The 14,555-nt window shown below is 41.1% G+C and overlaps 1 protein-coding gene across 4 annotated transcripts in view; it reads right to left on the bottom strand.

Moving 5' to 3' along the window:
• The window catches only part of unc5c (unc-5 netrin receptor C), a 133,929-nt gene that overhangs the window by 41,127 nt on the left and 78,247 nt on the right, over positions 1–14,555 (bottom strand). For 3 of the 4 annotated variants that reach the window (XR_004898536.1, XM_031277962.2, XM_031277963.2), the window contains exons 5-7: positions 5,480–5,660; positions 3,153–3,320; positions 2,724–2,888 (exon numbers count right to left, since the gene is read on the bottom strand). Coding sequence is in view for 3 of the 4 variants with exons in the window: in XM_031277962.2 (XP_031133822.1) it covers positions 2,724–2,888; positions 3,153–3,320; positions 5,480–5,660 (514 nt within the window). In the remaining variant the exon portion in view is untranslated. The remainder of the gene's footprint in view (positions 1–2,723; positions 2,889–3,152; positions 3,321–5,479; positions 5,661–14,555) is intronic. The other variant, XM_031277964.2, reaches the window with a different exon arrangement.

The following is a 14,555-nucleotide window of genomic DNA, read 5'->3' as shown; positions in this document are numbered from 1 at the left end:
CTTCTAGTACAGGAAATCATTGTCTGTGTTTCAGCCATTACTTCCTTGAATGTGGCAGATTTCCAACCTCAGAGAAGCATACTCTGGCGAAGCTGAGGTCATCGTTAGAATAGGTAAAGGTTCATTTTTGCGGTGAATCTATGTTCACTGAAATTGATGATTATACAATGATAATAAGATATTTACATTTAATCAAAACTTTATAAATGCCTCATGCTCTTGGATGGTTGAAGTGAACCTTAGATTCATGATTTCCTGGTGTTTGATAGCCATAAAGCATTTGCCCTTGCTGGAGTACGTGCCCCCCTTTATCTCCATCAATATGTCAAGAAAATGTCATGTCTGAAAGCAGGATTACCAAAGGCCTGGAAAACAACTTCAAAATCAAGAAAGGCAAACCACAGAGGGAGCACAAAACAGAGATTTAGACAGGTCAGGCAAAGTGAACTGTGAAAACTATACTCTTATATTAGAGTTGGGAAGTTATATCTGAACAGGCAGAGTGCAACCTCTCTAGATCAATCTGTAGAGATACATAACTTTGTTAACTCCAACACCCAAACTCACCGATAGCCTAAATGTGATAAACAAGCTGCAAAGTAAATTATAACACAACTCTCTCCTTTTTGACTCAGGTCAGTTGTATTTTTGTGCAGCAATGGAGGCAGATCATCCCAAGTTCTATTTCCTCTCTAGTTATATCAAATTCCTCTGCCAGATTTCTGCGATGGATTGCAATTGAAGTGATTTAAATAAATTCAAACAACAGAAAATGAGATCAAGCTGCAATGGAATCCACAGACATGTGTTTGCTCAGATCCCAGCCCTGCACTGGAGGGAGCAGATCAGTGGTCCGAGGTGAGTTCAGATTGCACACAACTTCCATTCCCAATCATATTTGCCATAATGTGAGCTTTTAGATAATGGGGCATTCTCCTAAATGCTAGTGGAAATGGTCATTAGCATTGACATAAGTGGCTTCACCCTCTTAGCTTCCAAAAAATCAATCCTTGAAATGATCCTAAACCTATATCATTATGGCTTTATATTCTTTCAAACTGGCCATCAATCTACTGGAAACTAATGCTTTAGATAGGCTGAGTCGCAAAGGGCGGGAAGTGTGGGGTGAACTTATGTTGTGCCGCAGAGGGAAATAAAGTGAGATGAATAACACGAATAAGAGTAGGTTTTGTTGTAGATTGCTCCCTGATGTTTCTATACACTGTAGACATATGACATTGGCTATAAAATCAGCTAATGCATTCCCTGTGATGCTAACGTTAAATGAAATCACTGAACGCTGAAGTCATAGTTTCCTGTCAGTCCTCCATACATATGGACATACGTACAGTATGCGTTTGATTGGACAGAGACATGTAGATCCATCAGCCAGCTGTGTGTAAAGATGCATATTTACCGCCAATGTGATGTCAACCGTAGCCTATAATGCATCCAGTATCCTACATACTGCAAGTAGCAGTTTAAAACCCCATAGTGCAGCAAAATCTCACATCAGCAGCACAAAGTGACGACCAGCTGTATCAAATTCTAGACATCCAGCAGCCCAGCCTCTGTTATATTGTTAGTGTCACAATCACCATCTGTAGCAGGTTATACACAGGACGGAGGCATCTGTGACAGTGTGTGGGTCTAACACCTTCAAAGATGTTTATTGGAGAGGATGTTTATTAAACTAGACACAGAGTTTAACAAAGTTGCTATGCAGTCTTTCCAGCTATTTCCTTCTCACCCTATTTCTCTTCTTATTATAGGCACAGAAAAGAAGGCAAAGACTGTTTTAGCAAATCAAGTTCAAGGTATCAAACACACGCACAAACACACGTGTGCATCATTGCAGCATGACTCCAATCTGTGAATGTATTATAAGGGAGAGGTAACAGGATTGTTGGCTCAACTGAACTGCGTGGCTGTTTTTAACTTGCTGGAAGAAAGAGAAGCAGAAAACAATTTGCTGCCTGCAGAAAAATATTTACAGCACCACAAACTGGATTTGACCTTTTTAGTTAGCAACAAAACAGTAAAACCAAATGAAGAATTGTGATTTATGTGAAAGAAATGCTGCTGCATCCTGGAGCAGTTTGTGTACTTTGAAATCATTGTAAAATATGCACAATACTTGCTCACTTTCCAACGCATGTAATTGCCAGCTCAGAAAAAGGAGCAAGTCTACACATGTGCCACTTTGTGGCCTTGTGTTTCCTCTCATTGGACCTAAGGAATCCAGAGTTTTTAAATTAAGCAGCCTGGTAGATGTGACCACCCCCTTATGTAATTACAATATAATCACTTATTATTTTAAATATAACTCCAAATGCTTAGCCTGTGACAAGGATAATTACTTAGAGCATTCCCCATGTGACCAAGTCTCATTTTAACATATACTTATATTTGCAGCAGAGTAAAAAGATGTGATGTGGTTTCTGCTTTTATGCCACTTTATCCAACAGCTTTTGTGTATTATGAATGTGCAAATAAAAAGGCTGGGGGCAGAAGACAGAGAGAAGTGCGTTTTAGCATGTCTTATTGTTTATGTATGAGGGAAGTGAAACAGAGTGAGTGAGAGACAGGGTGAGAGTGTTATATGGCGATGTGAAACACAGCGTGTTGATGAAAGAGCAGAGTGAAACTCATGGTCAAAGGGTGAAGTAATTTCTTTGGTTGGCAGGTCAGAGAGAGTAGCAGAGGATTAGTCGGGTACTCACTCTGCATGCACATCCCATCGGTGCAGTTCTTGGACTGGAGTACCATGCCCTCACAGTCCTTTCCCCCGTTTTTGGGTGCTGGAACGCTGCATTCCCTCCTCCTCCAGTGGGTGCACTCTGTCCCACAGGTGGACCACTTACTCCACTCTGTCCACAGGCCATCCACTACCACACAGGACAGACAGGGGTAGAGTGAACGGAATGTAAAATGAGAAGATGAAGAGAAACGAGTGCATGAGTGGGTGCATGGATCAGTGATTGAGACAGTGAGAGATATGTGCGAGAGAGACACACACGTAAGGGTGGAAGCACAAACAGAGCGAAATATGCAAACACAGAGTTGTATCATATTTTATGTATTTCGTTTTTTGTGCACCTATACCCTTTCCACCCACTACTAAGTGGGTGTATTGTAATTTGATGCCATACCTGGGCAGAGAGGATTGCACGCCAGTTTCTGGATGCCTTGCCCTTCACAGATGGCGCCTCCGTTGAGTGGGGCTGGGTTGGTACAGCTGCGTGTGCGTTTCTGGTAACCACGACCACAGCGGCTGTTACACACTGACCACTCTGTCCATGTCGACCATCCACCATTCACTAGAATAAAACATGTAAAAACATCACTCAGACTGTTTATTTTCTCACTTCATCCTTAGTTTTATATTGCATTTTTTTAAACAAGGTGCTTCACAAAAAGACACAAAACCAATAAAATGCATAGATTGTGTGAAATGAAATATACATGAAATAAGATAAAATAAAAGACAATTTAACAAATGAAATACAAATTACAAATGCAGTAAAAACATTGAGAGACACAGAATAAAGTGTGACCCATCAGTACATTAGTCTTGGACATCACAATACATTGCCCATTGTAAAATGTATATCTAGAGTTTTGTGTTTTTGACCCTGAAATCTCGGGTTGTTACTTTGCCATGTAGCCAGACAGTAAATTCTGGTCAGATAGCTGCATTTTCCATTCACTGATTCCTCCTAATGCCTCTCTTCCCTCTCTCATCCATCTCTGTCAGCGACTAAATCCAGTGCAGAGTGACACTAGGGCTTGTAACTGAGAACAAGTCTGTGGCATTTGAGATGGTGGAACTGGGCCCCTTGGAGCCTCCGACTTTCGAATGTGACATGCTTATGAGTGAAGCCCAAAATATTGCACTCCAGGGAAGACAGCCAAAGCCCCACATTTCTTTACTGTCTGCTTTCTTTCCTCCATGGATTATGGATCTATCTCCTCTCTCCCTGTTTTGCTCCTTTGTTGCCAGCTTGTGCTCCTGTTTCCAGTGTCCTTATAGCGGGTCGGACTGGAAACCACTGGGCTAAAAACAGATTGCCTGTCCTTCTCACTTTTTCATCACACACACACAACTGTCCCTCATCCTTTGGGTTTGTCATACTTCTTTATGGGGGAATATGTGCACTTTCACATACAGCACAACTGTGCATTAAGGAGCAAGTACCCCATTATGGGTAAAAAAGCAAGGAGAGAACAGACAGGCTTGTTGTACTCACTCAAGGATGAGCTGACATCAAAGCAGTTTTTGACGCTAATAGACTGCGTTAGTGACAGGAAAGCCTTGCACTGACAGCGACCTTTGTCCCTGAAATCGGCTCTCTTGGATTTACAATTTTGTGTTTTTGTTTCTATCTCACTCTTAAAATGCTCCCCACTAGCCACATCATTCTCAATGTTCATGAGTCGGTGAAAAGTGACAAGGAAATTATAGATTTGAAACTTAACCCTGGTGAAAGTTTCACTGTCAAGCATCTTTTTACTTTTGTCTAGTGTGTGGGTATCCATCCACATGCATGCAATACCTCTTCATTCAGTCTGAATATGCACGGCCTCCAGCAGGCATTGAAGTTCCAACTTCACAGCCATGTCGTGCTATAACAGTCATGTTAGCTGATGTTAGGGAAACAGTGGGTGAGTCTGTGTGAAACCACAGCAGGAGTCTCTTTAAGTATGGCAGCGCCACATCAGCACCTCGCTTACAGTTCAGAAAATCACTAATCTTCCATTCCTTGCACACCTTCCGGCAGGAACAAAATGAGTGAATGTTACATGCTGCGGGAGAGAGACAGGGATTTGCTTTATGCAGAATGACTTTGAAATGTGTTGTATGTGAATAAGTTGCGCTGCCTTCTTATAGGAATTCAACACTTGTCCTCTGCACTAGTGTCTGATTCTACTGATCCCTCATGTGGTCAGTAGGGAGGAAGAGTTTGCAGGTCAGGAGATGTGTAGTCTCGCTTTGCCAGACCTTCCTCCACAGTGCTGCGGAGGAGGGTCTGGCTAGTCCACACAGCATTCCAGGATGGGAGAAAAACTTGAGAGAAATGTGGGTTTATTGGCATTTCTTTAAACCAATCACAACAGTCTTGGACACAATGACACACTGACAGTGCCGCTGCAAAACAGCCTTGGGAAGGAACTTGTTTGGGTGGACCATGTGTACATTCAAAAGTTGTTTTAGCCATGCAACAGAAAACTCCGATTGGACAGACAGTCTAGCTTGCTGTCTGGATTTAGCCTGCAGAGATCTGAGGAGCAGTTAACCATAGTCCTCATAAATCGACCAGAGTTTAAAATTCCAACACAAAGAAAGCAAAAGGTAACGAATTTCCGGCAGCATCGGAGCAATCCCGGGAGTGGAACATCATGGATATAGACTAGGAGAGTGAGACTAATTGTTTTTTGGATCTCATTGTTGTTCAGTGTTAAGACAGTAGTAGTTTACCATAGACGATAACTGTGGCGGTGGTGCTGCGTCTCTTGGCCACGATGTTCTTCGCAACACAGGTGTAGTTGGCAGTATCAGAGAGACGGGCCTGTTTGATGATCAGGTTGTGGTCGATGGTGATGTAGAAGTTTCTGTCATCTGCAGGATCGATAACTTCCTCGTTCTTTAACCACTCCACCTGAGAAGAAGAAAAGAGCACAACATGAAAAAAGGGAAAAGATAGACAGCTTAGAGATAGCAGAAAAGTATTTTAAACAGATGCTGTGAGGCCATATAAGACAGGTTGACCTCATTAAATCGTAGAAAAATCACCGCAAAGTGTTTAAACAGCTATAGTTTTTCTTGTCTATGCCTAACCTCTCAAATCGCACCGAGTGCAAGGATTAAAGCACAATTGTTTACGTCTCTGAGGTCCTGCTACAAAAAGTCAATAGCTATCATACTCTTTTTATTCTCCCCCTAGAACAATGCACTACACTAACAGCAGCATTGTCGGACAGTAGAGAAAAGAAACTCCACAATTTCTGAAGCTGAGAGTCTCTCTGACCTTCCCTTATGAGTTTCATTTCTCTAAATGATACGGATATTGAACTCCTGGTGCTATCACAAAACAGGGGACCATTTAGAGCTTCTATTTGGCTGTAAATCACCAATATCCTTTTTCTCTTGAAAAAGGTGTAAAGGTTTTGAAAGTTTCTAAAAGAATAACACATGCTGTCTCAAACTCAGTAGCCACTTTGATTTAAAAATATTTGCTGGTTCTCTGGTTTTCTTCAAAGGAGCTGTCCTGCAATTGGGAAGCCTAGCAATAGCTAACTTCCTGTGTATTGTGATATCCCATAAGGAACAAGGCCTGATAAGAGATAAGAACCTAAGGAGCAGTACAGGCAAAGATAAGTAGGATGTTTATAAAGGGTATTTCTCATGAGAGATAAAGTATCTCAAAAAAGTGGGACAATAATCTGTTATAAGGCCTGCCAAGACAAAACGGTGTGCGGGCTCACTGTTATTGTTAGATTGCTTAAGAAACAACACAGAAATGACATGTAGTGGTGCAGATATGTACAACACATTGGGCATTGTTGGAAGACCAGCATTGTTAGAACTTTCTCAAAAGAGAAGATGGGCTGATTGTGACATGCACTGAGTTACATGCATCACCAGCTTCACTAGTGTCTGTGTTTGCTTGAGATGGCAGATATCAAAGACGCCATCAGCGTCACACCTCAGCTGCCTGCTCTCTTTTCCAGTGGGAACCCATTGGAGAGGCTGAGAAGAAAATATTTTCAATACAACAACACAATTATTTCACACTTAAACTCTTCCAACTCAGCCCTCCTTCAAATCAATGCATACAACACTAACATTGTTCAGCTCATATAACACCTATCCCCATGACAAAGTACATATGAACAAACACTGGATGCAAACTTAATATCAGCAGAGGTTTACAGTAAATCCTTTGGAAGCGTGATGTACATCCTCTACTGATTGGGAGCATATGAGTGTGATTTTCCTCCATAAACATGTATTAGCTGAATCAATGTCATGCAGCCAGGAAGGAAAGGATTCCCTCCCAAGCCGTCTCCTAGCTGAAATGCAACCTCTCTCACACGAGCGCAATGCAATAAAGTGCTGCATGACATAACTTGCGATGTATGCATTGCATCTGACACTCAGACTTCTTTCCTCAACATGATGCTACAGCAGTAGGTGTAACACTTGCCACACAGAAAGAAAAGCATGTCTTTACATTAGCAGTTGCTAATTTAATTTAATTTACAACTAGACACTTTATGAAGCTTTATTAATTAGAATAATACATTTTATTTATATAAATTGCTTTTCTAGACCTAAACTGCTATTACTGTATTACACAAGTTGATGAGAACTGCAGTATAAAGACACAAGAGGGCCAACAGTTTCAAAGGGAGGGACTCACATGCACTAACATGCACGAATGGTCGGCACGGCTACCAAAACAAAGAACAGAGAAGCTTTGCTGCTATATTATTGTTCTGAATGTTGTATACAGACATTTAAAATGACTGTACATTCAGTAAGAATGATGCTTCAATCTCAGTTTAACAACACAGCATTGGTTAATGGTTACTCAGGAATGTATTACAAAGTCTGTCCATATATGACAGGTGTATATAATTAGGACTTTTAGTATTGTGCTATTAAGTTGGCTTCTGTTTTAGTTTTATAGCAACAAATCTGCCTTGACATCTGCTGAGGTGGCAGTTAGACATCTGTCATGACTTTCAGGATTGGAGCACCAGACGAAATTCAATAACAACTCACTAAACTGTAGCTTCTGGTGACGTTTTCTCCTTTACTCGAGGTTTCAACACCCAAGATATCTTTTTTAAAAGGTCCTCTAATAACATACATAATACAAATACATTATAAATAAGGTAAATAACTCCTGTGCATTATCTTAAACTCAAAAATGTAATCAATATAATGACAGCAGCGATGCACTATTATCACATCAAAATTATAGATTCCAAGGAGGCTACAGTGATTATAGTGAATGCATCAATGTATTCATTGAATAAGAGTTGTTTTTGTTTTACACCATCTTTAATTAACTAACAAATATGACAAGAGAAAAGGACCTCTGTGTTTAGAGAACAAAGATTTGACAGTGACCCGATCCATTTTGTGAAGTGAACACAAGTCTAATAAAACAAACAAAGATGATGCAAACAAGAGAAACAATGGGTTTTGTTGACATTATAAATATTTTGTTATTTAGAGCTCACATTAGTGTGTGTGGAGCACAGGGCATTAGTAAGTAAAATGTCTATTCTTCGAATAGAGATTGACAGCTGATACAAAGAGGTGGTTATCCAATTTTGAACCAATCACACAGGCAGCCTCTCCAAACGTGCTGCGTTCAGATGTCAAGAGCACTTTCATATGAGAAGGTAATTAAAAATTGAACAAAGGAGCTTTTCAGTGCAGATGGAGGGGTGGGAGGGAGACGGAGTGACGAGGGACAGAGAGTGGTAGGAACTCATGTCAGAAGTGGGAACGTGTGAGAGAGCAAAAGTGAGCAACAGTTCACCCATCATTTATTCTGCACCGACTATAATTAGGACTCATTAATAAATCCAGAGATGAAAAGGTAAGCCGATCTCTACACCACACTTATGAAAAGATTTCAAATTAATACAATTCAGCAGAAGAATACATCGCATATTGCATTTGGTTCAACTTTATCTCATGCCGACAGACTCAAACATGCACACAGACAGAGATACACAAACTTGCACAGATATGTAAATACACACACACACACACACACACACACACACACACACTCTCACAGCTCGTTAGTGTCTGATTGGCAGTGAAACATCCGGAGAGGTAATTGGCACATTTCTTTTCATTAACGAAGGTAAATTGCCACATGTCAACAGTCATAAAGACAGGGAGTCTTCCGGTCTGGTCGGAGACAGCCAAGTGACAGAGAGAGACAGTAAGATGGAAACTTAAACCTAGAGAGGAAGAGAAGGAGACAGACAGAAAGAAAGACAGGTGAAGGAGATAGATGAGTGAGAAGGAGAGCAGGTGTACATGCAGCAGGAGTACGTCACTAGTGTGCCAAAATATCTGGTCATCACTGAGAGGCAAGGAGGGACAAGTCAGACTAAAGACAAGGAGTGGAGGAAAAAGGTTACTTTGTCTTGAAGAGGTGAACACTCTGAATGAGTGAGTAGGGAAAGACTAAAGTGAGAGGTAAACAAAGAAGAAAGATTGGACTGAGAGGAGACAGCTTTTTCATCTCTTGAGCGCTGGAAAATTCACAGACCAGAATGTATCGGATGGTATTGACAAAAAAAATAAAGACAGGTTGGAAAAAGCAATCTGTCAAAGGAGGTGTACATCGTGGAAGCGGTGTCTTTATTGTGATGTAATTCATGTTGAAACAGGATGCTAGAGCAGAGCATACACATTTAGCCTTCAGGTCTTTGAGGGACCCACCATGGTGGGACTTCAGTGTCCCTCCACTGTCACTTCTTCTCCCACTAGCAAACATAACTGGCTGCAGATCAGGCTGTAACCAAGGAGTGGGATGTTTCAGTGCTCTGCCAGGGTGTTCCAGCACAACTCTAATTAGACCAATATACAGAACACACTGTATACAATCCACTCACTTGTTAAAAACCAGTGCAAGGCAAAACCATTCATTACTCATCGCTGTTGTGTCAGAAATAGAACGTACAGCAGAGTGTGGGGGTGGAGAGGGGTGAGAAAAGGAAGAACGGGGAGGAAAAAAATAAGTTCCACAGAAACCTATGAGACTATGAGACAGAGAAGTCATTATGAGCTCTCCTGCTCCTCCACATTAAGTCTAACTATCTATCCAATGTAATTTATTAATTTACCTTTTTTTTTTTTACAGTACAGTATATATCCGCCGCAGGCTTGAATGATACACCTGGAGAATGAGCCACAAAAGGTTATAAACTGATTATTCAATCATTCACTACGAGACAACAAGCCATATGCTCTGCATCTGCCTGCATGACAAGAATACAAATGTGAGAGGTATAAATATTAAGAAGCTGAAATGCACTAAGGTGCAGTGTTTGGAATAACGCCTTTTAAAAGAACGGCGTTAGGTAACAACGTTATTTTTTCAGTAACAGGGTAATCTAACTAATTACTTTTCCTGTCGTTACAACGCCGTTAACGTTACTGGACGTTAAATGCGGTGCGTTACTATCCATTGATTGAATAAACTGTGTAATCCGAACGCACCCCTGGCTCACAGCTAGTGAGGAGGTGGGTTAATAACGAGGTAAGCAATTATGATTGGCTAAGTCAGAGTCATGTTTCATGGTAGCCAATCAGAGCCAGTGTTTTTACACACATGCCAGCACACGTTCCACACACACACACACACACAACAGCTAAACAGAGATTCGATGAAGCAGCAGAGATGGCGAGACAGGAGCAAGCCGATGAAAAGTTGGCATTTTCAAGGTGGAGATATAAGCACTACTTCAAATTCATTGTGGTCAAAGGCAAGAACATGCATGTAATGTGTACATTATGTCCAGGAGCGAAGACTTTGTCGACATCTGTTGTAAGCAACTCTAATTTAATGAAGCATCTCACAACGACACACGCATCTACAAAGCTAGTGGACAAAAACACCGATACCTCCACCACAGGTGATAGCTCGCCATCCACTAGCAAAGAAGGACTCAGAGCAAAGTCCTCCAAGCAGCAAAAGCTAGACCCTTCTGCCTCACAACAAAAAAACTGCTAAAAAAAATCCAAATTCTTTGACATATAGCAACTTTTTTTTTAACAGTAACGCAAATAGTTACTTTTATGTAATTGTTACAATGAGTAATGAGTTACTTTTATTATAGAGTAATTCAGTTACTAACTCAGTTACTTTTTGGAACAAGTAGTGAGTAACTATAACAAATTACTTTTTTAAAGTAACGTTCCCAACACTGCTAAGGTGTGATATCTTAAGGTGTGATGAAAAAAAAATGTTTGTATGTGTGTGTATGCCTGTATTGCTTGCTTGTATCTATATCTGTATGTGTGTTTTTGAGGGTGTACAGTATGCAGAGGAGTTGGAATGTGATGGTGGTTGGGCGAAGGAGTGAGGTTGAGGTAACAGAGTTAGTAGTGGAGTTGTTGGAGTGGTTCAGGTGTCCATACAGAAGACGGATCACTGAGACTCGAGCCAGGAGTAATGACCTCCTCCAGCTCAGTCCTGCCTTAAGCTCTCCACAGTCTGCTGAAGGAGAACAGCCATTTCTTAAACCAGCTCCAAGGACAGGCAGACACTTCTGTTCACTGCTGTAACACAACTCTCTCCATTTCTCTTGCGCAATTCATATGCCTCTTAAAATATGATTACTAGAATCACTCACTGCCTACTGTGCAAGCCCCATAAAGTTGGGGGAGTTTATGTTTTTACAACTCTGTTTTTGTCTGTTGGTTATTGAGGCATAAAAAAAGGATTTGTTTAAATGTTGGTATATTGATTATCTTTGGCCCACGAAACGGTTATTTATATTTCGATGGTGATAATGTGACTATGGGATTTCTGCAATTATACGGTACATAATTTTTTTAAGCCAAAATCTTTTGATACATTCAAGTGTGGGTGGACAAGTACAAGTTGGCTTCAGAGAGGCATGGCACACACACCCTTTTTATGTGAAATATCAAATAATAAACTACTATAAACCATTACTAAGGCTGCAGCTTTGCAAGCTGGAGAACTGTGCGATACACTCTGCAGTCCTTGGTCTCCCAGAGACTCCTCTGGCCTTTAGAAAAGCTCAGTTGATATCTCCACCAACGGAGAGGGTTTTTTGTGCACTGATAGAGGTCAGAACTCTCTCGGTATACAGTACTAAACTACTTTCAGGAGTAGGGTACTCGGTTTACAAGTTCAGTGTAAACAGCTCAAAACTCATTTTAATGTGATAAAGACATTTTAAACCAAAATGAAACTTGCGTCTCATTTCCATGCTAAATGAAAGTACCACCTGGCATCCACCAATTCACCTTCTCTCTGATTCCAGGTTGCGTAGAGAAATGTGATTTTTATCATTTCATGCCCTTTTTTGAACTGTCAACAAAGAGCTGTGTTCACTTAAAGGATTTGGGAGAAAGCTGTGATGGCAGGTTATTGTTTTTGTTGTTATTAAAAACACAAAGAATGGCATAGGGGATTTCAATGCACAAGTTGTTCTTGTAGCCCCAATAGTATGTGGTAGTTTCTTGGTTTTGTTTTCTAGTATCAGTTTACATAATTTTATCCTACTAGAGCCCCAAGCAGTGCTTCTGACCCATAGGAGGTAACAGTAGAAAGGGCAGTGACTAACTGAGGACAGCAAAGCTCACAAATGTTGGGCTATTAGAGCAAATCACAGCCTTTGCACAGGGAAACTGCAGCGATTGACAGGTGAGTGCCTGAAGGGCAATCTTTGGTTGGTTGCCAGAGGGATTTGGTCTGGCCTCCTGACACTTTCTCTCCCAAGGGTAACCTTAATGAAAACACACTTCCTGTTTCACTGCCCCCCCCCATAACTACACTATACAGCATTTGGACTGGGAGGAAGCACTCAGATATTTTTTGACAAGGTGACCTCACGAGCTGCCGTTTGCGCAGTTCCGCCTATTAAGGGGAACTGGACCTAAAATCAACAGTAATCACTGACATTTACATGGTTTGATGTGTGGGAAAAGGTAGATGCTAGATCTCCATTAAGTGCCACAGTCAAGATATTCGAGCCAGATAAGATTTTATAACATAACACTCAATGTTGAGAGTCATTATCAGCACATTTAGTCACTAATAAAAAGTGAGGAAACATAATTTGAGCTTAATAACAACATCTACTGTCCCTATGGATTCACAGAACTGCATGTGAAACCATTACCATTGAATTTGGCTCTGGCTGCAGTCCCAGCTGTCTAAATTCATCCGACTTAGTTTTCTCACTTCTCTGGATGAGGGAGTGTGAAGTAAAGATCTTTGTGTTTCCTGGCTTTCTTCTCGGTAAAGCCAATGGACTTAATCATGGCAGCAGGGCCTCTTCCCTGCAGAGCATCAATGACTCGTTACCCATGATAACACGGCAGGACCCCGGCTGACTGAGGAGATGCCTGAATTAAAATCCTGCTTCCATGGAAACAGGCTCAGCAGCTCACTGTGCTGCGTCACCTCTGAACTCTTGTCTTTTTCTCGGTGCTGTGACAAGTGCTCTCAATTGGAGTGGGAGATGGAGGGCATGGGAGAAGAAAAGAGAAAGGAACAATAAAGCCGCATTTTTTTTCACAAAAGGAGATTTAAGTCAATTTTATGAGCCTGACACATGTTTTTGAGTATGAAAAGAGGCCACTGTTACTTCTGTGGAGGCCCTTAAGATGTTGATTAAAAGAGCTTCATGGAGGTATTCAAAGAGAAGGATCAGTGATGAGCTGATGAAAAGTTTTCCATCCCTATCTTTACCTTTATTACTGGGCAGCACCCAGCAAGTAAGCCCACGTAACACAGAAACAAAGCCTTCCCTACCAAATCACTCCCTCTCCTTTCCTTCCTAGAATAGTCTCAACAGTTACATTTTCCTTCTGCTCTTGATTAAGTATATATCAAATATTCATGTTCATGGAAACGTGTAACAATGACTTTTAGGGAGCCTGGTGAGTGTCTAATGTATTCAGACCATGCAAGAGGTTCAGATGACTGAATCCTTGTGCTATTTCAGAAACCTCACTCGCAGCATTTCAGTCCTGTGAGGCCAAAGTTCCATTGGTAATTGTTGCAAGGAGAGCCAAAATAAATGCTGGCTGCTTGTTGTCTCTCTCTGTGTGTGTGTGTGTGTGTGTGTGTGTGTGTGTGTGTGTGTGTGTGTGTGTGTGTGTGTGTGTGTGTGTGAATGAAAATCATTGTATCAAGTGTGAATAACCTGTCATAAATAAGGGCCAGAATACCTCAGACTCAACTCCAAATATGAAACCCTCTGAGATGTCTGATGGGAATTATTTTATATCTTCTGTTATAAAAGGTCGCTGCATCATCACAGGAGCAATCCTGATTATTCAGCATAATGTTTAGTTTTCCGAGGAATAGCCGCTGCAGGAAGCCAACAAAGACTCCAAAACCACTTAAATAGAATCACAGAACGTCATTACTGTGGTAAACCATTGTGAAAACCTATAATGTAAATCATCTGAAAAGTGGAAGGACAAAGAGACGGAACACAAGGCTGACACTGGATAACATCAAATGGTGCAGTTCCACTTTGTAATCGGAGATCAAAACCAATTGTGATTGACTTACTTTGATTCTCCAGAACGTGGGCTTCGTAGCTCTGAGAATGTACGTGTGTGTGTGTGTGTGTGTGTGTGTGTGTGTGTGCGTGTGTGTGTGTGTGGGAGGGGGTACTTTGCTAACTTGACATCTAAAACAGCTGCAAAGATATGGGATTACAGCTGATCTCAACAAAATATCTTAATTAAAACTGAAGTAAAAATATAAACGTGTCAAAAAAATGTCAGTGCTTGCAAGCATTGTACC

Source organism: Sander lucioperca, chromosome 1 (assembly GCF_008315115.2).
Source record: "Sander lucioperca isolate FBNREF2018 chromosome 1, SLUC_FBN_1.2, whole genome shotgun sequence".
In the NCBI taxonomy this organism is placed as follows: domain Eukaryota; kingdom Metazoa; phylum Chordata; class Actinopteri; order Perciformes; family Percidae; genus Sander; species Sander lucioperca.
Note: the sequence above shows the minus strand (reverse complement) of the source record. Positions and strands in the feature narration are given on the sequence as shown.